General features: G+C 36.2%; 1 protein-coding gene across 1 annotated transcript in view; it reads left to right on the forward strand.

Annotated features, from left to right (window-relative positions):
• The window catches only part of pde8b (phosphodiesterase 8B), a 95109-nt gene that overhangs the window by 21623 nt on the left and 46081 nt on the right, over nucleotides 1-27405 (forward strand). Inside the window, exon 2 of the mRNA XM_088910641.1 lies at nucleotides 8955-9011. Coding sequence (XP_088766767.1) covers nucleotides 8955-9011 — 57 coding nt within the window. The remainder of the gene's footprint in view (nucleotides 1-8954; nucleotides 9012-27405) is intronic.

Raw genomic sequence — 27405 nt, forward strand, 5'->3', positions numbered from 1 at the left:
TCGCATTCTCTCAGAATAACCTTCGTCTCATCAGAGACTTTACCGATCACACTCCTTGGGAGAATAGACACTCTCTGTCCTGTTTCTTATAGGGAGAGAAATCCAGTCATTACAGGTGATGCCAATTCCTCTAACAGGCAAGTGCAGAATGTGCACAGGTTTATTCTCAGTCTCTGGATTGCTTTTTTTTGGTATTTTTTTATGCGTTGTTTTCAGCAGTCTTACCTAAACTCAGCACCCCAGAGCCCTCTGCTCCATCACAATACATACATTTCTTTTACTTCCTGTTGTGTTAAGCTGGTATAATAAGTTAACCATGTGTAGAAACTGCCTTTTGAGTATACTTTTTAGAAGAGGTTCTACTATGGAGAAAAAAGGATGTGTTCAGGAGTGATTTTGTATGGTAGTATAAAATAACTTGAGGGTCTACGTACTGTAAATACAGTACTGTGCATACCCCTATCTGGATATGGTACATGTTTTCTCCAGAATGGATCACTGCCAGTTTATTTTGGGAGGATATTCAATAAAGTATGCACACAATATATTCACGTTTTACAGGGACCCTGTGATGAACAATATCATCTTAATAATATGCTAACTTAATCTGGCCTATGCAATACAGTTACTAATGAAAGTCTTCATATGGTAAATTAAAAGTCGGGAGGAATTCATATTTTTAGAATGCGTGAAAGACTCAGTTCTCAGATCATCTGGAACTCTGCCAACCACACTTTTTTAAAACAAATGATTAAAGCTTTCAATGTGAATGAAGCTGTTGATGATTTTTTTTTTGCTACATCTAATCATGGTAAAGTGTTTTCCTTGTGATATGGGTTTTCTTTTGTTTTTTTGCTTTTGGGTTTGTCTTCTGGTTCAGTAATATACAATTCTGTTTGTCTATGTATTTCTGTATAAGAAATAAAATGTTTCAGAGAAGGGTGAATCACAATAAGAAGAAAAAGCTAGTGTGCTGTCCATGAGGTTTAAATAATTTAAAAATAATTTGTATCAGGGCAGAATGTCTTGTTCAGCTCTTCAGCTGTGTAGAAGATATTATAAATAGTCCAGTAACACATCTGTATATACTATATACAATTATTTATTTTAAGAAGAGAAAAAGGATTATATTCTTCCATTTTCGTTTGCCTTTCACAGAGAAACGGCATTTGTTAACACTACTGTATAATCCTTTCCAACAAAATGGAGTCCTTGTGAATGTCATCCATCCATTTTCTCATTTGTTTTAGCCAGTTCAGGGTCATCCTGACAAGCGACTGACACAAGGCAGGATACACACTGGACGGGATGCCGGTCCATTGCGGGGCACACAAAGATACAAACATGCACACACTCACACTAGGGCCAATTTTCCCAGAAGCCAATTAACCTATCAGTATGTTTTTGGACTCTGGAGGCACCCATCATGCATAAGCAATTGTGCATTTGTCTACAAATATGCAATATGCAATAAACATGGTTTAATATTGTATAATTGCAATAAAGTAGATTTGAGCTATTATAGCCTGTTGAAGTATGTAGGCATGTAAATTGTTAGTGAACTGAATGCCCCTCTTTTGTTAATAATAGTTAATGTTCCATGTCATTTACATTCTCAGTCATGTAACAGTGTAAGCTATTGTAATAATCATTAATACTCTCTTCCCCTATTTCTAATTCTTGTATAGTCAATATTCAGCTAGCACATTTCCACATTACTCAAGCCTAAAATCATATGTCAGCCCTTACCATTGTGCAATTTTAACTTGTTTTTCTGTTAAACCTTTTTTATATATTTGAATATATAAAAATATACAAAAATACATATATAAAATACATACATATAATACAAAAATACATATATAAAAAATATGTATTTTTATATATTTTAAATATTTGAGTAACTACTTATCATTATATATTGGTTTTTCAGTATTCTTGAAGGTAATTACTGGCTTGTGTTTCTGCCCAATCTGTTTTGTTAGATGTAAAACAGATAACAAACTATTTAGGATGGAATTTAGTCTCCCATAGAGAAATACAAACAGAGAAGTTGGGTTTCCGTGGTCATTTCCAGTAATTGGGCACCTGTGCTGAGTAAAAGAGTAAGTTTTATGTTGATAAACCTACTCTCAAGAAGTCATTTCTGTCAAAGGTGAAAAGAAACATACTGACAATATGTATTTTGTTTTGCACCTTTCATTTGAGGACTTATTATTTTTTTCTGGTAATGGCATGAATAAGGAACATACTGTACTGAAATGTGTTCTATTAATTAAAAGCCATACATATATATGTACCATATATATTATATATACAATATACATTTTAATTTGAGTAATTCCACGCCTATATTTGATCCTACTACAACAAAAATACACTTTCTGCTAAACTGAGTGAGAAGTATGTATTGAGAAGGGTTCATGTGCATTTTAGAGTGTAAAGGTCAGCATTTTGTTGCATTAAACCTTTGAGACAATACCAATATGAAGGCAGCATCCCATTGAGCTCACAAAACTTTTATTTAATAATTTTCAAGTTTGAGATTATTTGCGAAGCCTTTGTTTTCTTCTCTGTTTTTGGTATATCCTGACTGTAAATGTTAAATATAAATATATAGATAAATATACTGCATATAAATTTAAAATCATACGATTTATACAGTATTTCACTTTTTTCTCCTGGTGAACATCTTGGCTATTGCCTGCATGTTTTCAGGTCATTGTTATACTGCATGGTGAAGCACAGCCCAATAAACACAGAAACACACAAACTATGCCATTTGCTATCCCATGGTTTTGTAATTTAGTACTCAGTAGGATACAAAGGGAAGAAATAGGGAATGTGAGCTCTAATATTTTGTGCAGCCACTCAACATACTGTGCTAACAACTGATTTTTGGCAGTTGTGTTTTTAAAGTATTTTAAAATATCACACTCAAATTAGATTCGATTTCATTAAACAAGGAGCATTGTTAATCTTTTCTATTTCAGTACAAAATAGATTAGAATACAAATCTATTTTGCTTCCTTAAAATATAAGATAAAGATGTAAGTCAGGGGCTGTTTTACAATAATTTCCTTTTCCTTTTAATATACAGATTTTCCTTTTTTTTTAAAGCTATTCCAGTAGATTATAATGCTAATGCTGTATACTGTATTGACCAGTAAATTTAACATTTGGACAGATAGGGAAAGAATGTATCAAAGGAAAAACTTTGGACTAGGATTTTGTGGCACTTAATGATATATTATGGACTTATAGTCACACTGTCTAAAATATTAGCATGAAAGTCATCAAAGCAACGGTAATCTCTCAATTTAAGGTATTTTATCATTGAACGGTTGTATATCCATGAAAGCACTCTTGTTTGCTCCATAGATATAATGGCTAAATTGTTCTGATTCATTATTATGTTCTAAAAAAACCACATGACAACTCTGATGCAGAGATGTTATGTAAGAATGACTGTATTTTATTGAAGTGGGGAAAATTAACAAAGCCTCTTTATAATTTGGTGTGCTTATATTAAAATACATAAACAGGAGATAGCATTTGAGATCAAAACATCTTTCCAAAGTTGGGGGTGGGGGGAAGTTAGGAGAATAGTAGGTAAACATCTGCTATTCAAGTTAGTGTGACATGTCATTGTAGCAACATGGATTTTAAGAAACAGTTTTATTAAAATTGATTACAGGGAGTTTAAATTGTTCAGTTTATGTGTCTCATAAACCCCCAAGGCTGTTAAATAGTTCTTCATAGAATAAAACTGGGTTCCCAGAAACTATAAAGAATTCACTTGAAATCTGCTGTGGTGTAGATGATGATATTTGATCACCAATGTTTCTCTGAAAAGGGTATAATTGCTTTAAGTACACTAATGTTTCTGTCTTTGGTTTGTCATTGTCGTTAGCTTAAATTAATCCAAAAAGGTTAATTATGTGAATTCCAAATAGAGAAAACAGTTTTTGGCACCGTGGTTAGCATTGCTGCCTCTGCTGATGCCCAGTTTTCATTTTAGACCTGGGCTGCTGTCTATGTGGAGTGTGCATGTTCTCTCTCTCACATAGGTTTCCTCTGGGCGCTCCAGTTTATTCCTGCGGTCCAACGACATATTGGGAGGTTAAGTGACTTCTTGGAAAATTGGCCCTGGTGTGAGTGTGTCCATGTTTGTGTCTGTGTGTGCCCTGTGATGGACTGGGACTGTACAACTGCACTGTACAGGGTTTATCCTGACCTTGTGCTTGTGTTGCTTGCTAGGATAGACTCTGGCTCTCCCACAACCCTGAATTGAACGACAAGGTCTGGAAAAGGGATGGATGGATGGAAAACCGAGTTTCATAGTTAATATTTTTTTTTAATTCTATCGTATTACAAGATAACCATTGACTAGAAAAATATTGTAAATGGTATTTTTGTTGGCTTAACAAAGAACATGCCACTTGAATACATTAATACATTTATTTCATAATTAGATCTTAACATGGTTTAATTAAACCTAGAAAGTCAAAACTTATTTGTCACTCTATTTAAATGTTTTTCTTGGACTTCAGGTACTTGTCATAAATATAAGCCGTTTGGTGCAAATACCTTCGAATATAATGGGTATATGAAACTCCTATAGTGATATAATGCTATTACAGTATGTTTTCAATAAAATTTAAGTTTAAAGAAAACAGTCTACAATCATGATGTTTAAATGGTCTTAAATTGACACTTCTTAACTTTCTTTTAACAAGCTGTGTTGGTTTGTTACATATTTTATTATATTATGCTTTTTTCTGTAATATATTAGGGGATATACTCTGTTTAAAAGTTGAACCTATTTTTTTGCTAGTAAGTGCTCCTTAAAAGCTGCTCAAGCACAGGAGCCTTCAGTTTTTCTTTCCGTTCTGCTCGTGATTGACTCATGCTAATGGGTGAGTAGGTATATACTTGGAAGCATGGTAACAGCTTAGTCATAAAGTTTCATTTTTGACAGAAACACATGCTCTTCTCTTTTTCTTAAGCTTTGATGTTCAGTCCGCATGAACACAGAGCTGACTGGTGCATTTTTTTTAGAATGAGCAGAAGCATCCAGAATATAATCTGATTGAAGATAACTCGTAAATGCACAAAATATAGTAGCCATATTTTAAAATTCATTATACTTTAGGGTTTCAGAAGTACACATCATAAATGGACAATAATACTGTTACAATTATATGGTAATAATAATATAAGTTACGTGGAAGTATTATAGATGGTACAAGCCACCTTCTGGAAAAAATCTCTCGAGTTAGGGCAGATGTGGTGTGTTTACAGGTTTGCAGTCCAGTTGGGCTCTTGTCCTGAATTAGTTAATTGCTGGATTAATTGGACCAGTATTGCAACTACTTCCAGATGTTCAGTTGGTGGTGCTTTAAAGAGTCTGGGTTAGAGGTATGGTTCAGGCTTTACATAGGATTAGGGCTTTGTTACCAACATGCAGCTAAGCTAAATGTAGAGGTTTATGTCACTGTATTAATAAGAGAACATTTACCCTCTCTCCACTGTACAGAAACAAGCCTTCGTGGATGTGATCTATTCAGTAAGGGGCACATGACATTTAGCTTGTCAAGACCAAAGCTGAGCTGTGCATGTCTTGAAAAGGAATGTTCAGGGGTAGTCAAGGACAAAGAGGAAATAGTCCTGATATGGAAACGTTCCCCTACAGTTAGAGGAACATGTAATGTGGTACATTTGATCTAATGCGTGGTATGCAAATAACACATTATAATCCCAAAGTAAACTAAGTAATAAATAGTCCTGTGTACCACCACATCTTGTTTTTTTTTTGTTTACATCATGTATGCTCTACACTGTATAAAAGCAGTGCAATGAGGAAACCTCAATCAAGCAAGTGGCAGTTGTACAATTGTGGAATTAACAGCCAAAATGTGAAAGGTGTAATATAATTAATATATTTTTTTCATTGTGGTTTTATTTCTTTTTTGTTTTTCTACCCAGTATTTTTTGTTTTGTACTTGGAAAGTTGTTGCTTGTTTTGACTGAAACCTTTACTTTTCTTAAAACACATCTCATGGCCACTTTAGAGTATCTACTGTACATACATGTGTTATGTAAAACAAACCCCAAACTGAATTAAAGGATTTCATAAATAATACTTTTAAGAATGTAAATGTGGTTTCATTTTTTTTTATCTCAGACGCTAGCATGTTAGTCATTGTTTGCAGTTTAACAAATGAAAATATACTGACCTTGTCCTCTGAATTCCATAGTTTCATTGCCAAATAGATGTGGTTATCAGTGCACAAGCAAAATAAACAGATACATTTGATCAAATTATTGCCGATAGATAATTTCCATTTGTAATCAACATTTTAAGCAGTTCACAGTTTCCTGTGGAGAAATTTGAAAATCGTAAATCACTTTGCTTTCTGACAAAAATAAGTTTTAAAGCTGAAATAATGAAGTTCTTGTGTGAGAAAAAATGTTTCTTTATGCTTTTAAGTGTATAGAAATGTACCCTGTGAAAAGGAACTGAATGGTTTCTGATTTGAATAAATCAGAGCAGAGGGAACGTCTGTATTGGAACAATTGATTGAAGATAAAATTGGTCGCAGAAAGTTATGAGCAAAACTGCTGATCGGGGTGTATCTATGAAGTAAATACAGTATATGTAGAATAATAAATTGATAATGTCAAAAATATAATAACAATTACTGCACCTGCACAGTGTGCTGAGTAACAGAGGTCTTATTCCTTTAAAATGATAAGTTTCACAACCCTAAACATTTCTTCTTACATCATACTGTTAAGACACGAAGAGATACTGTAGTATTTTTTAGGATGGCATAGTGGCCTGGTAGACAGTACTGCTACTGAGTCCTGAGTTTGATTCTGGATTGTATGGGTTTTTACCAAGTGCTATGGTGCCCTTCCACCTAGCAAAGACAGACTAGGAATTACTGGCTATTCTAAATTATCCCTCCCTGTTCAGTGGACAACTAAAATCAGTCATTTTCTCTCTGTTCTCTATAGTCTTTTATGTTGGACTGATAACCTTTTTCATAAAACAGGTTTAAAAACCTACAATATTAACAAGCAATATGTTAGGTGTACATTGCTTTTCTTAGAAGAGGAGATCTGAGTTGATCAGAATTCCATTAGAATAAGGAAGAAAAAAGAAAGTGAACGCCTGACTAAATGCTTGCCAGAGAGTGTTCTTTCATCTGAAATTAGCTATGTACAATGCTATTGCTTCTCTGTGAAGCTGTGAAATTAGGCTTGTTGTCATAGAAGAGTTAGGACAAGAAAGAAGTGAAGTCCGGGTCAATGAAATCTGTGGTTTCTCCTGGCACTTCAGGGCTCCGAGTCCTGAAGAACGTTGAATGAATCAATTGTTAACTCACTAGCTACCTGTTTCAATTGGAGACTTAAGGAGGAAATTTGGATCACATTTCATCATATGAAATCTAAATCCACAGCTTCTGGATTTGAATGATTTCTGGGATTTTTTTTAATTCACAAAGCCAGTTATTGATTTTGATTTAATAAAGAACATAGTGGTTTTTATTCCATGGAAAGTATTAGAAATGCAAAATACAACAAATCTTTCAAAGAGACTCTTTCTTGTGAGCCCACAATTATTTTTCCTGAGATTACAAATGTTCTCATGTTTTTCCAAACATTATTATAATTTTTCATATGGTCAGCCCATCTTATTATATTATAACCTGTTAAAAAAAAGATGAGTAATAGGAAAAAATGTTGTCGATATGAGTATTATTTGTCAGTTTTGGGGATTAGTAGAAGATCTCTAATATAAAAAGACTTATAACTGTTACAGTGATTGAATAAACAAATAAATAAGCAACCAGTGCTTAAGGCAAATTATCCCTAGTTTCATTCTACACTACGATGTACAAATGGTACTGTTTCTTGAAAGAAGCCAGGATACCACCTTCAACAACATAGCTAGGTAGCTTGTTCCATACTCCCATAACATTTAAGGTAAAGAAGTGCCTCCTGTTCCAGGTTTGAAACACACTTCCTCATAGTTTCCACTATTGTCATCTGGTTTATTCCGAAGAGTTCACTGGGTTGACTTTGTCAGTACTTTTAAGGATTTTTATATCTTAGAATCTCTGGTTCCTTCATGTTTTTTTTTATTGCCAAACATGAAACAAAACAAAGGTTTCCTTGGACTATCAATGTATCAGTGTCAGTCAGGACTTGTCCTTAAGCCATGTAATGCACCTGGCCTTCTCCAGACTGATGGCACAGCAGTAATATCTTTTTCATGAAGCAATGACAAGAAGACTGTGTAACATTTGTTTAAACCAAGCCATTTAGCATTAATGTAGCAAACATTTGTGTTCAACAACATAAAACCTTTTTGCCATTCCAAACTATTATTTTTGACACCAAAATTGTCTTTTCATTTTGGAGTAAACACTCATAATGGATAAGTAACAGGCGACTGGTGTAAAAGCATGTGGTGACATCTATATATCACTACATGAGATTACTTGAGGAGATAAATTCCAATTTTAGTGACGCATGCCACTGAAGACGTCAATGTTAGGCTTTACATCATGTAAGGCAGGATGCTGCCTTGGGGGCTTCACATGCATACAGAAAGATGTGCTCACTACATGACATTCAGACCTTTCCTTGCTGTGCAGTATTTTGTATTGATTACTGTGATTGAACACCAGAGGCATAGAGGTTAAGGCATCACCTTGTCTGTCTACAGATCTCATGATCTCATGATCCACATTTTTTTTACTGAAGAAAATTGCTGGTTAAGTATACTGCATTTAAATCTAAACTGAAAAGCTTCATTAAGGCACTACAAATGATGAGTTTGCAAAGGAGCAGGCTTTGGTAGGGTCTTTATACCTCTGCTTTTGATGTTTATGCATTAAGAGCAGGCTTTTCATGTTTCGCCTTCTGTTGTATTTTTAAAGGTATCTGCTACAGAGGAGTGGATTGGACCCATGAGACTAACACAAGAGCCTATACAGGTATGAGAAGCCTTAAAGTCTACTTCAGCTAAACATTTAATTATTTCTGTTGCACATTACATCTTGAGTTAACATATATTCATACCTTTTGTTATAGCCCAACAGTTGGTACAATTAGCATGAATATACCTGTACGTTTAATACAACCAAAACCTCTTGGAAAATGAAAACCATTATGTGAAACCTTTTTTTTTTAAATTAGCAATTATCTGAGGAATCTGAAAGCCATACCACATTTAAGTGAAACATTCTTTGGTTGATTAAAAAAAACACATTTCAAAATATTGTTTGTTGCATTTTTAAATGTCTGTCTGAGGTCTCCCTGCATGTTCTTTAGTGAGTTTCATCTGGAAACATTTGTGTACAGTGATTAGTAAAGTTTTAAAGAAGCAACTGAGCAAATCAGTACAACCAAGCAAATCAAAAACAAGCAAGCAACTGCAAGCAAGCTTTCTATTAGTTTATCACCAAACATTGATAATTCCATTTGTCCTACTGTAGGTCCTAGGGTTTCTACTCAGGCAAGCACTATAATATCTCCACTTCTGTTTGGCTGAAGTTGTTTACATATTGTCTATTATGTATCATTGAAAACTGAGTATATTATTTTTTTCTGAATCGACTATTTATTGAGAAACAGTAGGGGAATTGATTCGTATATTTTATTCTTACACAAAATATTCTCTTCACGTTAGTAAGCTGTGTTATCTGAAATGTAATCATTTGTGAAAATATGTTCTGGAACTTTGTGTTTGATATTTTTATAGTACTTTTAATTTATCCTTATATCAGATATAAAACTTTATTTCTGTCTAAAATTTATACTATATTAAGATAGTGCCTAAAGATTAAGAAGTATTAAACCTCAACTAATTCTTCCAATATATTTTTGCATTTGAATGTCCCTCAGTATATTTTATATGCACTAAGTTATGTTATCTTCTGTTGCTTAACCAATGCAGGACTCTTTGGCTGATAAAAAAATTGTGATGTTCTCCTTTTAAAGAAAAACATGAGCACTGCTAATCTGCGGTCAGGAGCAGGGTCTAGAAAAGTTGCTTAGCCTGACATTTACAGTAACAAATTCAATCCAGACTTTCTCAGAGTTGAGCTATGTAATTCATATGTCATAATCTTGGAATATCACACACAGCTACTTCTCCTGATCTTGAAACTCTAACTGATACCATCACTTGATGTGAACTGCTTTCTGACAGCATGCAGGAAAAAGGGAGGCAAATCACAATGAAGAGAAAGTTAGCCTTTGGAATGTCAATTTGGAGATATCAACTAGTCTATACAGAAACTGGAATTAAATGTAATTTAAAAGAATCCAGTTTCTCAGCCTTACAGCTGCAGGGTCAATGCATCATCCAGGTGGGTACTACACATTGGTGATGGTAGAGAGGAGTGCCATTATATAGAATCCTCATGGACAGAAAAGCACTATATAAATGTAAGGAAGTTATTATTATTAGGGAAGGAAAGGGGAATAGTAGATAGGAATCTATACCCTTAAGCTAAAGATTTTGTTCAAATTCCAGGTGGGTAGGTCTTACCTATACATAAGAACATAATTATGAACCTTGAGTAAAGTACCTTCAGTAATCCCAGGTATATAAATGGGAACCAAAATGTGTGAATAAAGTGTAAATTAGGTAAAGGTTACCCAGTTACACATGAATTAATTATAATAATAATTATCTATCATTACCTCTTAAATGTAAAATACTGAAAATTATAATACAATTATAGAAAGAATTGAAATCATATAAAATAGAAAGAACAAATCAACTTAAGAAGACAAAAAACGTTGTTGTCTAAAGGAGTAGGGTGCCTAGTGCTACATTATTTAAACTATTTTATAATACTTTTTCTAACACTAAAAAGCTTGTCCCTTCTCTGCTGGCATTGGTAATGAAAATTGTTGAATTATAGAGGATTTCTTACCCTCTGCTATATTTTTGTATCATGTAGTAGTTGCTTAGGGATTGGTGAAAATATTTTTTCTAAGAACCCTAATGTGGTGACTACAGTTGAGATTATTTGTCTTAATTAATGCCAGAAGTCTACCCTAGAGCAATATATTTGCCCCAGCAGCTCCATATTCTGGGTAATATTTATGCATTGAGAATGTGACCTTCAATATTCCACCAAATATTGTGGTCACGAGTCTGAATGCTTATGCAATCAACATTTCTTATTTTTTTCTTGAGTTTTCCCTGGCATTTTCTGTTGCTTATCTTACACTAAGAAGACATTAGTTTGTACACTTAGGTTTTGAATTAAAATATTACATTTAAAAAAATGTGCATGCATTACTTTGTAATTTCACAAAATGAAACACCAGAAGAAGGTTCTGAAAACTTTTAGAAGGCGTTGTATGTTGCAACATATACAAACGTATCATTATTAAAAAAATCAGAAATTTGATTGGCTCATAGTAGGCATGTTTTAATGTATTGATAAACATGATAAAAACCAGTATATGGTCTATATAGTGTAAATATACCATAAATACAGTATATGGTAGACCATGATATGGTACAGATGCAGCCATTCAAAATGCGTGAGGTATTTCGCGGCATACCCCGGTGGGCGTGTCACAGTATCACGCGGTATGACGCAGTTAACGTGGTGTCACGTGGTTAACTATCCGGCGTCGCCTTGTAAAACCGCCAGGGGGAGCTTAACCTCTCATGTACAGCATTTGAGCCTTTAATTTTGAACTGTGTATTACAGCATGTTAATCATCAGTCATTAAAATGTTGGTATATTTTATGAAAGCAAGATTGCTCAGTTGGACAAAAGTACACAACCTACCTTTATCAGAAATATCAAAGCCTTTACTGAAGATATTACTAATAGTATTAATAATGGATGACTTTGGACAAGCTGTATACTCAAAGTATAATTTCTTTAGCACATTTGTACAAGCACTTGGAATCTGTCCAAGCCATACTTTGTCAGGCATTTTGTTTTACTTCAACGGGCATAAAAACTTCCTTGCTTTTAACAGGGCGTTTCATAATTTCTAGCTACGAAAATGATTTAAAATGCGACACCTATCATTCAACTAGAGCTTAAAATATCACAAGGAAAAATACACACCGGTATTCCATTTCTCCCTAAACATTGTAAGCTTCGAAGTCTTTAACTAACGTGATACCGGAGTCAACAAGCATACTTTTAGAATTTGATTAAAAGGGAATATAATATGGAATCGCGTATCTCAAGAATTTAATAACGGTATGATTATATCCGTGTACTGCGGCAGGGCTGTGTAGGGCTGTTTCGCCTGCCTGGTCATGCGAGCTCTCTTGTAGCCTACTGGTCTAGGTGCATGACTACCAGCTGGCAGGTTGTGTGTTCAAATCCAGCTGGTGCTGGACTTTTATTTTAACAAACATTTCTTCGAAAAAATAGGTAAGCGATATTATGGACAATCAGTTGACTTTTATATTTCAAAATATCGCAACATGATCGATATTTGCGATATTTTGAACAAAACTTCCCTTCTGACAGCGGTTCCTGCTTCTATTGTGTGTGTGTGTGCAACAGTAAATTTTTATAGAGAAATGGAGGCTGGACAGTATGCGTTACAATATAAACATTTATATTGATTTAAATCGTGTTCTGATTTAAATCGCAAACGCGTGTTTAATTATGTGTTTTTAATCATAATCAGGCTAATGCATTTCTACATTTTCTGTATGAACCAGCTTAGAGGTTCATACAGAAAGACAGCTTGTGTTTAAATTGAGTGTAAGGTAATTTATGCTTCTAAAGTCATGGTCAGTATTATTGTACTGTGCTGTACTGTGTCACATTATTTTATAGCGTTTTTATTGCGTTATTAAATCCGGTGGCGCTGTGTTAGTTTCCTGACTCACATTATTTAAACTACCACACTGATCATTCATCTCTAAATAAACTTTATTTTATATAGCGTTTTAAGCGATTAGGTAATTAGATTGCTCATAAACCTAATCGCTTTTTCTACATAAACACAGCGTGATTGCTCTCTGAAAATGCTTTTCCTTTATTTTTAAAGTAGGCTCAGATTTCAACTATAGATCGTATTATTATAAACTTTCTTGGAAAAATGTATTTTATGTAAACCATGTTTGCTATTAATTCATTTAGAGCTAAAATACGTTCATTGTCTTCCAATCGAGTTGACATTGGAAGCCTGCCACACCCGGACTGTTAAACCAACGCATTAGCACGTCAAAGCCCATTGAGCCAGTATTGGCTTTAGTATCCCCCCCTTCTCCCCTCAATTCAATTCAATTCAAGGTGTTTTATTTGCATGACAGATGGGTACAAGCAGTGTTGGGTATGTATATTGTAACGCTTACAGCAGACAGGCACTGTGTAGGAGCCGACGCACCAGAGCAGCGCCTGCATTTATAACTTAGTTTTTAAAATTAGTCAAGCAATACGAAGCATCTCCTTTTACTTAGTGCCTGAGCATACTGCAATGCGTGTGAAGCCCATAAACGATATTAATTTTGGAACTTAAACATACAGTATATGGCTGGTCTCGGTACTTTAAAGAAAACATACACACCAGTATTCCATTTCTCCCTAAACATTTTAAGCATCGAAGTCTTTAACTAACGCGATACCGGAGTCAACAAGCATACTTTTAGAATTTGATTAAAAGGGAATATAATATGGAATCGCGTATCTCCAGAATTTAAAGACCAGACAATCGCAAACTCGTTTTCAATAAAATTATTTTATTCATTCAGCAGTTTGTGAGAGGGACATCCAGCAGGGAGAGACACACACACCGGTTTTCATTGACAACATTGTTTTTTTTTCAATTCCTCTTGTCTAACAGGAATGTTTTGTTTGTGGACAGACTGTTAGACAAGAGGAAAAGACCGCCTCCTCCTACGAAGCATTTCGTTGATCCGATCACGAATTCTTTTCCAGTCGTACGCAGCAAGGGTTGAGAATCTCCAATTCACCATCGTACTAATGGTTTCCCGGAGATTGCAAGGCAAGGCACTTTTGCCTCTGGACCCATCAAAATTTACAGACGTGGTCCACCCCCAGTAAATTTCAAAAGTCACAAGATTTTGAAACACGAGGGCGGCATAGCGGTCGGCTCTTGCTTTCCCGTCTATGCCGATGCACTGCAAGTACAACCCCCCCTCCATCTCCTGGGTGATGGGTAGCAGTTGGACATCTGGGAGAATTATTCGTCCCACTGGTGAACTGAGAGGCCGGGATGGAGTGTCCTGAGGCGGTGTGTGTTCTGCGGGGGGCAGAGCTTCCGCCAGGCATTGCAACCTGCGCGGCGGGGAGAGGCACTTTTCAGGAGACAGCTGCTCAACTGTTTGACTGCTGGAACATACTGTCTCCTTCCTCTGCATTTTCAGGAGTGTCTCTAGCCTCCCAGTCCTCCCCAGTAATGCATCGTACTGCTCCCGCTGCTGCCGAAATGTCTCCATACAGGTGCTGCTTCTACAGGTTGGCACCCTGGCCAGTGGCCGAGAGCAGAGACCCACGGCCTGTGGCAAAATAACATAATTCATGTAAGAAATAAAGTCACACAGTAGTATTCATCAGTCGCGGAACAGAAGTCAAAATAAACTTTTCTTTTTTTCCGTCTTACCGCTTTCTTTTTTACTGTCCTTGTGGTTGATCGTTTCGTGACAATGTAACATGCCACTGTTTGTTCATGAACAAAGTTATACTGAGATTTCCTTAGATACGCGATTAAAAAATAAATAAAAATTTGAATCTCCTGCGGAACACATTCCATAAGAATCAGCGGTTCTACAACATATATCGCCTTTAAAGGTGGCTTCTCAAAACGCTTTACGGGATAAAAACAACCAGAACAGCAGCAACAACAATATTGTATTTCATTGCACTTTGAAAATTGCATTTGAGCACGGTTTTTGACTTTCTTAAAATTGCATTTTGGGCGCGGACAGCACATACAAGGGTTAATGAACTGCGCCAAGAAATTTAAAATAGTTTTCTTTAGGTGTGAGGGTAGGAGTGGACCGCAGCAGGCATAATCAGCAAACCAGGAAAACAAAGAACAGGACAGGTGAGATGTGTAGCCAGAAAGCGAGTGATCAGAAAAAGGAAATGGATTTGTCAACTGATTGTCCATAATATCGCTTACCTATTTTTTCGAAGAAATGTTTGTTAAAATAAAAGTCCAGCACCAGCTGGATTCGAACACACAACCTACCAGTTGGTAGTCACGCACCTAGACCAGTAGGCTACAAGAGAGCTCGCATGATCAGGCAGGCGAAACAGCCCTACACAGCCCTGCCGCAGTACACGGATATAATCATACCGTTATTAAATTCTTGAGATACGCGATTCCATATTATATTCCCTTTTAATCAAATTCTAAAAGTATGCTTGTTGACTCCGGTATCACGTTAGTTAAAGACTTCGAAGCTTACAATGTTTAGGGAGAAATGGAATACCGGTGTGTATTTTTTTCTTTAAAGTACCAAGACCAGCTATATACTGTATGTTTATGTTCCAAAATTAATATCGTTTATGGCCTTCACACGCGTTACAGTATGCTCCTATTCTTTTTATGCTCAGCTACTAAGATTTCCCTTCAGTGGTAAAATTCAATATCTACAACGGGCACAGTAAAGACGTTTACAGTAAGTCTTTCTACGACAGACCAACGGACCACGAGTGCCCCTGTCGGTCAACCAATCACGCACCGCGGTATCCCGTGTCATCATACCTGCGGTATCTGTACCGCGGTGTCTGTACCGCGCACTTTGAATGGCTGCATCTGTACTCATCCCTCTGGACTAGATTTTCCAAACTAATGCTCCAGTGTGGTGACTAGGGACAAAGTGATGTATGAGATGCTGTCCTTAGGATGAGACTCTCAATGGACCGCTTGGTTTCCAGATTCCAATTCACTATATGGATTAGGCCTGTTAACCTCTTTGCCTTTCCAATCTGTGCTTGGAAAACCTGTTTTCCTAAAATTCCCTCTTAATTAAATTGGTTATGTGGTAGATGAAGTAGATGCCTTCAATATGTCAAGCAGTTTGGGTTCTCTTGAGATGAACATGCTACATAATGGCATACTTTATTATTATATTCATTATTAGTATCTTCCTTCTGTTCAGATCTTACAGAACCCTGGGTTTCTGAGGTAAAATGATTAATGTCATACACTTTGTAGCTTTTCAGGGCAGCTATTTTCCAGAAGCTATTGCGAAAATCAAGCATTTCAAGTGGAATTCAAACATTTTTAAGTTGCTGCTACACAAACAAAACATACTGTATAACCATAAACCAGTAACCGGTGTCATAAACCATAAACCAGTGTCGTTTTGTACTACATCCAATTGCATGATTACACCAGATAAAAGGAACCCCAAAAGTTGTTTATAAAACGTAGTATAATTTATACTATAAAAGTAGTATAATTTTGAAAGATTAAAACCATTTGCCACAGCCATCCATTTTCTAACTGTTTTATCCAATACAGGGTCACAGGGCGAGCCGGAGTCTATCCCAGCAACAGCAGGCACGAGGCTAGACACACTTGGGATGGGATGTCAGTCCGTCACAGGGCACACACAGACACAGACACAATCATGTACACTCCCAGGGGCCAATTAACCTGCCAGTTTGCCTAGCGCAGCGAGGCTACAATGCTAACCGCTACACCGACATGCTGCCACCATCAAAATATAAGTCATTTGAGAATAACTCCCTAATTTTGAAATAAATTATCTTAAACTGTATGTAATCCCTCCACAGGACTATGATCTTATACAATGAGGGACAAAGTGTTATTGGTGAGAACAGTTCGAAGTTACAGACATTCCAGGAAATGTACAAGAACTTAGTAGAGACAACATAGACCAAACTTTATTATAGTGAACTGGACTGAAAGTTTTAGAGAGTGCCGCAGAACTACCCACTCTAAATACAGGTGCTTTGTAACCTGATAAGGCTGACGATCAGTTCAATAAACAAAGGCAGAGGTTTACAACGTTGTTTTCCCTAGTGGCTCCTACCAGTTGGGTTGCAAATGAAAAGATGTGAGCAGTGATTGTTCTAAAAAAATCTCCTAAAAATGTGTGAATGTAAAATTCTTACAGTATTTACATGCGTAACCAAATGCATTTACCATTAGAAATTTTAATTTAATGGAGCTTAGCTTCAAGGAAAGTTTTGTTTTGAAAATCAACTACTGTATATAGCCAGAACTATACTTTATATGATTTTCAAATTGCAATGGAATGGGATGTTAGGAAATTTAATTAAAAAACAAATTAATCGATCGTAAATCCCCGATTGTTTCGTGTGTCATAGAAGGCCCACTGCAGCCCCTGCTTTGTTAATGGACACCAGCAATTATGTGCTAGCTGACCCACTACACATTGAATCAGGTGGAAAAGTGAGAACATGGTTCATCCATTGATTTAAGGGTCAATTTTAAAACATTTACAAATGAGAGTAGGTCTTTTGCACATCTAGCCCATTTGGTATTTAGTACCTAATTGATACAAGAATCTCATCCCATTGTTTCTTGAAAAAAGCCAGGGTATCAGTTTCAACAACATTGCTGGGCAGCTTGTTACACACTCCCACAACCCTTTGCATAAAGGAGAGCCTCCTGTTCTTGGTTTAAATGCCCTTCCACATATTTTTTCACTTGTGTTTCACTGTTCACACTGGGTTGACTCTGTCAGGGCCTTTATGGATTTTGAATACTAAGAGTAGATAAGGTTCTTTTTTCATTTTATCTGTCCAAGATTACAAAAGTTTCTTTTTGCCTGTCAGTATAGTACATTCCCCCAAGCCCTGGAATGTATCTGGCAATTGCAAAGAATATTCTAAAAGTTCAAAAAATAGCCCTTGTTATCTCAATGGTTCCCATTTGCATTTATAGTTTATGATCTTGGCTACCTACCTGTAAAACCCTGTCATCTACCAGGTGTTTATTCAGTCTAGCACATTTATCTGAATCTTATTGAATTTCATTTGCTGCTTCAACCACATTTACAAATCATCAAGCATTTACCAATCATTACTAATCTGGCTAATCTAGTTTACTAACAATGCTAGAATCTAGAAAATTCATATAAATTATAATGAGCAGTGGTCCGAATACAGATCTCTGTGGTACACCACTGGTTATATCACCCCACATATGCACTCTATAGTAAACAAATTCTCAGTCCAAACATATGCACTTCCCCGGATGTGGATGATTACATACTACATGTAATTTGAATATTAGTCTTTTATCTGGGAAGTCCTCTGAAAATCTAAATACACATTATCTTATGCTCTGTGTTGTTGCATCCATTACTGTTATTGTTTGTTTGTTTGTTTGAAGAACTCTAACAAGTTGTTTATGCAAAATGTTTGTATAGCCAATATTCCCCAAATTATGGAGGGGCATTCCTAAATGTTGGAAGTATTTTTGAGACTTCCAGGCTGTAGAAACCCTGAGTGGAATTTATCAAGAACAGAGGGTTCAGCACCCCTGCATTTTAAAAAAGTGCATGGGGATCTGTAATGACCAAGTATTCAGGATGTTGATTTAACATCTCATCCTACAGAGAGCACCTCCTACAACAGAGTATCTTATGTTGCCATACCTGGGCATTGGTTTGGCACTTCTGATCCAAAGGGAAGAGTGCCACCTACTGGTTCACCAGCAGCACTTACAACAGCAAACGTTTCATTATATGCCTCCCATCCTGATATTTATAAGCCACTTCCATATTTGTTGACTTTTTGCTTCTTATTGAACGCATGCATAATAATTGAAAGAAACAAATGTCTATGAATAGTGACAAGACCTGATTTTCACCCAGTTTGTTAGTCTCCGATATTCTTGAAAAAACATGTACTTCAGAACATTATAAAATGACAGAGTAAAAGCTTATCGTCATTATTTTCTTTCTCCTACCCTATTACAGCTAAAGAAGAAACACATATGTTCTGGGACATTGAGCAAAATGATCATACACAGCTGTTTTCTCCATTGTTATTGCTTGATATGTATCCAACCAATTTGTTAATTATCCTTTGCCCTTGTTCTCCTTTTTTCTCTGTACTCCTCTTGTGTAATTCTATTCATTTCAAAATAACAGCAATGCCTATGAATGCTATTATAATGCTGCTATCTGTTCCATCTGGCTAATTATTTATCTGCTGCAGCTTTTTAGATTTTAAATACTCTGTTATCTTTCTGTTGTTTATATTTTTTTATTATACTTCTGTTTTCTCTAGAATAATATTTCACAGTTAATGAATCATCAGCAGTTCATCATGCTTTTCTGATGTACTGTCACCTTCATTTTTTAAGTCACAGGAGAATGGCAGGAGAATAGGAGTGTTATACACTAATGCGCTCAATTCCAAAATAAATCTGCTTAAACAAACTGAGTTTACACTTAGTACCAAAAATATCTACTTCCGCATGTTGGAAATAAGTAGGGAAGTTATATGATTTTGTCAAGAAACAGAAGTAGTTTTGATTTGTTTAAGGGAGAAATACATTTACTGTAACTATGTTTAGTTCGACTATATAGGTTTGTTACAGCACATAAATCCAGTACTACTTTCTTAAGGACAATACACAGTCTGCAAGGCATGGAGCTGTTGGCACATCATGGTTGCCATACATTATCCAGATGAGGGCGGCTGTTCAGTGGCTATTGTAAGTCCCATCTTACAGTATATGTTGATATCCTTAGGGATGAAAAGGGCTTTGTAAGTGCTGGTGCCTCAGTGTTCTTGAGTCTTGAGTTTCATTACAGGCTGGGATGTGTTTCTGTGTGGACTTTGCATGGGTTATATTTAGGACTTCTGGTTTCCTCTCTCTTCCTGACAAACATAATTAGATCAGTTGGCCACTCTAAATTATACTTTTCACACGACAGGGAACTGAACAGCCTATCTCATTAATTAATCTAGTGGTGCTAAATACCTACAGTTGCGAGAAAAAGTTTGTGAACCCTTTGGAATCATCTGTATTCCTGCATTAATTGCTCCTAAAGTGTGATCTAATCTTCATGTAAATCATAATAATAGAAAAACACAATCTGATTAAACATAAAACATAAACACACAAACAATTGTACTTTTTATTGTCTACAGTATATTGAACACATTGTTTTAACATTCACTGTCTATGTGAGAAATAATATACTGTATGAACCTCTAGGATAATGACCTCTATTACAGCGGGTAATTAGAGTCAGGAGTTCCAATCAATGAGATGACATTCAAGTGTGAGTCTGAGGTGTCCTGCCCTATCAAAAACCACACAAAGTTAGGTTACCAACATAGTCTGTTCTTCACAAAACAGATTTGTCAAAGTAAAACATGCCCTGGTCAAAAGAGGTTTCAAAGGGCCTCAAAATTAGAGATGTTGATACTTATAAGGCTGGGAAGAGTTACAGAAGCATTTCTTAAGACTTAGGCCTTAAGAAGGTCATTACCATTTCTACTGTATGTCTAACAAAAATCACTGCAAGAGCTACCTGTACAATGCTTAAGAAGGTGATTTAAAATCCTAGAATAACAGCTAAGGATCTGCCAAAGTCTCTAATGACTGGCTAATGTCAGTGTTCATGAGTCCACAAGAGTGTTGTGCATGCGAGGATACCACGGAGGAGACCATTGCTCACCAAAAAGAAAAACCCTCAAGTTTGCCCAATAGCACCTGGATTTTCCACAATGCTACTGGAACAATGTTCTGTGGCCAGATGAGACACTGCATACAAATACAAAAGCTTCATCTCAGTAAAGGTATGGTGGAGGGAGAATCATGGTTTGACTGTTGTGTTGTCTCCTCAGGGTGCTGATGGTTTGTAGGACTGATCAGCAGCTACAGGAAACATTTGATTGAGGTCATTGCTGCTAAAGGAGGTTTCACCAGGTACTAAATCTAAAGGTGCACATTATTTTTCCAGCACAGACATGTTTAAACAATGTGTTCAATCGAGACATAAAAAGTACAATTGTTTGTGTGTTATTTGTTTAATGAGACTGTGTTTATATACTATTATGACAGAGAAAATCAGATCACATTTCAGGAGAAATAACTGCAGGAACCATTTTGGGTTTGTGAACCCCCAAAGGATTCACAAGCTTTTTCTCACTGTAATGTAATGGTTTGTAACTGTAATGGTCAGGTTTGAGTATGGGTTTATATGATACCAGAGATCAGGGCACCCCAACCTTCTTTTGTGTCTGTGGGACCCCGATTATACACTGGCAATTCTCTTGCAACCCCAAAATAATGTAAAGAGAAGGGAAACATTTGTCTGCCAATCGTCTTCTAAGCATGGTGTTGTAAAGCATGTTGTTACTGCTAATAGCTTTATTCTGATCTTTAATTATCAAAACAAAAGAGATGTTGCTATTTAATGCAAGAATTAGACAAATTAAAAAGGGCACAAAGCACATTGAAATCTTAATGTGTGTATTGGCTAAAGCTAATCAAGTCCTTCTTGACCCATAAATGCAAGACATCCTCAAAACATAATAGGTCCTCTGTCATATTTCACAGTGGATATGAGTACTCAACTTTCTGACCGGTGAATGCCAGTTTGTGCTGCAAATCTCCAGCTGTTGCCTTTGGATTTTCTTTTTCTAAAATTCACTTATTTGTTAACAAATACTGAAACTATGTCTTACATATACTGTATGACAATTATTTATTATTTCTGAAGTGGAATTTCCCTAAATCTATTCCTGCATCTTCACAGACCCAGATTAACTCTATTCTTACCTGTGTCTTTACTATTACTATTTTTCAGTGGTAAATGATGATTTGTTATTTCTTTAATCTTATTTTAATCTTATTTTTCATTAATTTCTTTCCTGAGTGCAGATGTTTCATTTCACTGTGTGAGAGCCTTGGTTTTCATTCATATTGTGTGTTGAATTGTTAGTAATATACCTTTGCATGGATTGTACTAATGGCATAAGCCAGCTGCAATTATTAGACCAATTCATTTGTGTAGCTGTGACTTTGGCACTCTGCTGTGTCTCTCTAGAGCTATTTATTCAATGGCACTGTGTGTGAGAATGGCACAGTCCAAAAACTATTTCAGGGCAACGGATTTATCCATATTAAATTATTCAGTTTATTTTTTAGTACTTTCATTCACTTAGAAATTATGAGAGAATAAGAATAAAGACAGAAAGTGTTATTTTTTTTAAGAAAACAAATTTCCAGAAGCTCTTTCACCCTCTCACTCTAAAGTTGGTGGTTTTGTAGTGTTCCATTATTGAACCTCAGCTGCAGCCAAACAAAGCCAAAATGTCATAAAATTACATTTTTAAACTACCCTTGAAATACATACAGTATATAAATACAATATTCGGATTACTAATCACAACTGTGAAAATGTTCAAAACTCTTTGCCAGCAGAGTCCCCAATAGAAAAAAAACATCCATTTTCTAACTGCTTAATCCAATACAAGCAACAGGCACAAGGCAAAATCCTGGATGGAATGCTAGTCTATTGCAGGGCATACACACCACTCACACACGTGCCATTTGTCCCAGAAGCCAATTAACCTACCAGCATGTCTTTGAACTGTGGGAAGAAACCAGAGGGCCTGGAGGAAACCCACACAAACATGGGGAGAACATGCAAACTCCACACAGCACCCCAGGTCCAGACCTCAACACAGGGCCCCTGTGCTGTGAAGCAGCGATGCTAACCACTGTGCTGCCCAAAAACACTCCAACAAAACATCAACATTCAAAGGTGAATATAAAACATGAACAGGATGAATGGATTTCACCTCCAAATGTAAATAATGTTCAGTTGACTGTGGCTATATAAGCTAAATTCTAAAAGCACATTCAACAAATTCAAGGAAATGCAGCTAAGAGAGTATACTTAGGTTATAATCTAGTGAAACGGAGCTCAGTCACACTGAAAAGTCATTGCCTCCTTGAAACCTAGACAGTGCATGATACTCCAGTGACAGATGACCATTTACCACTATCTGGTCCTGAAGGCCCACAAACCTGCTGGCTTTCATTCCAGCTGAGCTTAGATACATAATTGAACTAAGAAGTTGCCTGGAACATTTGCAAGGTTTTTTGTTTCAACTCAGAAGTTTGGAGTTTTGTCATTTATTACATACAATAGTTAAAAGGCACATTTTAACATGATTAAGAGCTTAAAACCATCAAAACAGTTCAAGTTAATCCTAGAAATCAAAGGTTCAAGTGGGTAATTGAGAGCTTGGGTGTGAACCTCCGGGTACAGGACTGGGGAATGGCATTGATGCAATGACTCCAATTTCATAGGCTGATGTCTGTCAGTCACTGAGGTTGCTGCAGAGAAGGACCAATTTAGAGGGGTAGAATGTAAAAAGGCTCAAAAGCCCTGTGCAGGTTACAAAAGTGACATCAGGCCTTTGAAACTCAGTGTAGACTTATCCTGCGGCAGAAGACCCCATTTATTGCTGTAAAAGAGTTTGTCACTGTTTAGGAAATGATGATATGTTTGTTCTGATCACAAGCAGCTGTGATTGAATCCCAGCAGGTATCAACAATCGGTACACCAAATCTACAAAAGGTTTTCCAAAATTGTATGTGGACAAAGAAGACACATAGTGGATTATTATTATGGCAACAGTGGTCATCTTTTAAAAAGTTTCCATCATAATAATCTTATACTGTATAGCTCCAGAAGAATTAAAGTTATTTTCAAAAGAAAGGAGGCAGCACAGGGAGGGTCTAGGTTATCTGTGAATTTCTGTGAACTGGAAAATGTACAGTATTTTTTGTGTGTATTAGTTAATCACAAGAACATTTTCAATTGATTTTTTTTCTTTTCTAAAGGCTTTAGCATAATCTCAGCTGTGTCCCTTCAAATGTTTTCTTCAAGGCAACAGTGAAGTTGACACAGAAATCAACATTTTTAACTTGTTTGTTTGACTGGAATAAAGACTGAAGAAATCCTAAAGAATGATGTATGTTACAGTATGTTTTTTCTTTGGTTTTCTCTAGTGGAAACAATGTTATATCAGTTTGGTCTCAAAAGGACTCATGAATGATGGACTCTTAAAGTGCAAGAGACAAATTTAATTCATCTGTTTATGATGGACAGTATGCTTTTATTAGATATGACAGGATATGTTCTGCTTGAGTTTAGTGTGCCTGGTTCATTCTGCTATAGTACCTACAGTATGATACTGAGCACAATATGCTTTGACAGTTCATGTGAGGGTTAGACAAGCTTGCCTCAAAAAAGAGAGAATTTGGCAAGATTCTAAAAAGGCAGTGCTTTTCCTTCTAATAAACTCCAATTTGGAGCAGACGCATGTAACACCACTTTCAGTTCATTTTGCCTAATAGACAACGTAGTCACGTTCTCCAGGGCACATGCATATTTAGGGCACCTACTACTGAACTGACAAAGATTTAACACAGATCTTGGTGACAGCACATGGGCTCAGAGGTTGCTGTTACTGTGACAAACTGAAGAAACTTAAACCTCAGTCTAACCCAACCAAATAAGCACTGTCCATTGTGAGCCCCAAGTAACAGTCGTCTACTTGGAGACCCTTGTACTGGATTTGAAAAAAAAAGCTGCCTTTGGGAACATTCAATCTTTTTGAATAAAAGCTTTTAATAGATAAGCATCTCAGGAAGTTTTCCAATAGCATATACTGATATGAGGTTTAAATGCAGTGATTCTGTGTAACATATTCAAGTCTGTCAATTAATGGATAAGGTATGATTCATAGTAGATGTCAGTTTTCAGGGTGTAGTTGGAGTTTTCATTTATAATTATTGTATATCCTATTCAGCATAGTTGCATGATGGTCAAAGTTAGTTTTTCAGCAAGTAAAGAAATTTGGCAAAAATTAGATTGATAAGAATGTTAAAGAAGAGATGATAGACAAACCCCCTCCCTTTCCATTCCATGTCTTACAGCACCTATGAGAAGAAAAATGATATTTGTTATCCTATACTACAATGTGTATTTAAGGGTGTAGAGCTAATAACTCATGTTTTTTTTCTTCTCTGACATTATTCAAATAACATGCCAGCAGCCATATTGCCCTCACAACTCAAAACTGACAACCCACTAAAAGCTCAGCAGGCGTGAGCCTGGTCATTACCTGGATGGGAGACCTCCTGGGAAAAACTAAGGCTGCTGCTGGAAGAGGTGTTAGTGGGACCGGTAGGGGGTGCTCACCCTGCAGCCTGTGTGGGTCCTAATGCCCCAGTATAGTGACAGAGAAACTGTACTGTAAACAGGTGCTGTCCTTTGGATGAGATGTAAAACTGAGGTCCTGACTCTCTGTGGTCATTAAATTAGGTGTCCTGGCCTAATTTCTCACTGTCTTTTACTAATCATGGCCTCCTAATAATCTCTTGACTTGCTTCAATGCTCTGTTCTTCTCTTCATTGATAGCTGATGTGTGGTGAGCATTCTTTGTGCACTATGGGTGCTATTGCATCATCCAGGTGGGGCTGAACACTGGTGGTGGTGGATTATTATTTTTATTAACATCTCCAACAATAATTAGCTTCACAGGATGCATAAAATGCAGATCTGACAAAGAAAAACTTTTCAGACACTTTCTTTAGCCGAAATACTTAACTGTAACTTAAAAATAGCATTGAAGGACAAACATCAAAAGAATTGCACAGAAGCTCTGACAAAAAATGAGGCATTGAAAATTGTCAAATGGGAGCAATGCAGATCTTTACAGAACTAGATTCCTAAATTTGTAATATTTAGGAACAAGTAATAGGTTTATTCCATGCTGAAAAGAGAAAACACAATGGTTAGCCTATGATAAACCTATTATTTGTTCCTTTGCAGTCTACGCATGCTGACGTAGCTACCCACCTGGACTACTTTGTAATATTTATATTAGAAACAATAAATGTGGTCATTCTGATGACTTTAGTTGTCACTTTAATTCTTCTCAGTTTGAAAATGTTTATTTTTTTAGCTCATACTAATACATTTTCTGAAAAAAATAATACCCTTGATAAAGTACTGTGAGGAATGGATTTCTAAACAAAGACCTAACATCGTGGTCAAATGCCAACAACACCTTGAAATGACTGCTGTCCCTGTTTCAGAACCTGATCTGCACAAAAGGGGTCATGAGTAAAATTTGCAGACTTTCTGGACTAACTTTTCAGATTCTTTATGATTCTGAATCTGGTCTATAATGTCATAGTAGACAGGGAACAGTCATAGTATATTTTCATTTAAAAGTTTGCAGATTTTTAATAGCAGCACTTTGAATAAGTAAATAACTATGATTAATTATAAAATGCAAATAGCAGCATTATAGTTCATTTCTCTCAGTGTTACCAACAGATTTCTGTAATTGTCCATATTGGGTACTTTCTCTTATTTAATATATACAGGCATTATAATGCTTCCAACATGAGAAGAACAGAGTTATTGTTATGATATTTTATTTTTTCACTTTTATGATTTATTGATTTCATAGTTACAAAACTGCCTTCTTACACCTCCCACAGTGAAGATACACTTCGTAATGAAGAAAATGCATTTTTACTGAGCTTGATATCGTATTAAAGGAATACATGTATGCATAATGTATGCAAAAACTATAAAATATTTGCCTTCTGTAGATGCATTAACTCATGAGGCGAAGGAACAGTCTGTTGTACAGATAAAAAACCTGAAGTTTAAGCTCTGTTTCATTGGATTTTGTAAGAGCCTTCTAGCCTTTGAGAACTGTAAATTTAATTACAGAATACCTATTTTGCAAACATTTTCTCATGTAAGGCCAGTATGCAGAAAATATGATTTATCATCCTGTAATTACTGGGAACAGCACAAAAAAGGTTTGTGAAATGGTTTTAAATGTGAAACATTTTGGTTAATATTAATGGCTGCCGTTTCCTCTCCGGACATTTTACAGGGAAACACCCTGGGGCTGGATGCCCCTGTCGGTTCTGGAGGGGAGAATTAGGGGTGGAACTGCTCGTTTCCTTCGTAATGTTAAACCAGATACCCCTGGGGGGCTTCAAGAGCCACTGGAGCTCTTCCTCGGGTCTCTGTGCAGTTCAGACCTGCACTTGCATCCTCATTTCTCTTAGCCCATAATCCCTATGCATTTAAATAGGTAACGTTAAAAGCGTACAAGTTTGGTACTGTGTACACTGGTGCGTTCAAATTTTTCTAATTACCTCACGCCACAATGATTTGTGCACTGTAATGAAACTGCTTCTTCTAGCATTTGTTCACAAGTACATCTTAGTATCTAAAATACTAAGTGCTGTTGTAAATTTTGTTACAGCTGTTGTGTTTTTAATTTGATTGTATTGGGCCTTGTAGCATCTTGACTGACAACACCAGTAACTTAAAAAATGACAGGCAAATCA

Source organism: Atractosteus spatula, chromosome 3 (genome assembly GCF_055471065.1).
Source record: "Atractosteus spatula isolate fAtrSpa1 chromosome 3, fAtrSpa1.hap1, whole genome shotgun sequence".
In the NCBI taxonomy this organism is placed as follows: Eukaryota; Metazoa; Chordata; class Actinopteri; order Semionotiformes; family Lepisosteidae; genus Atractosteus; species Atractosteus spatula.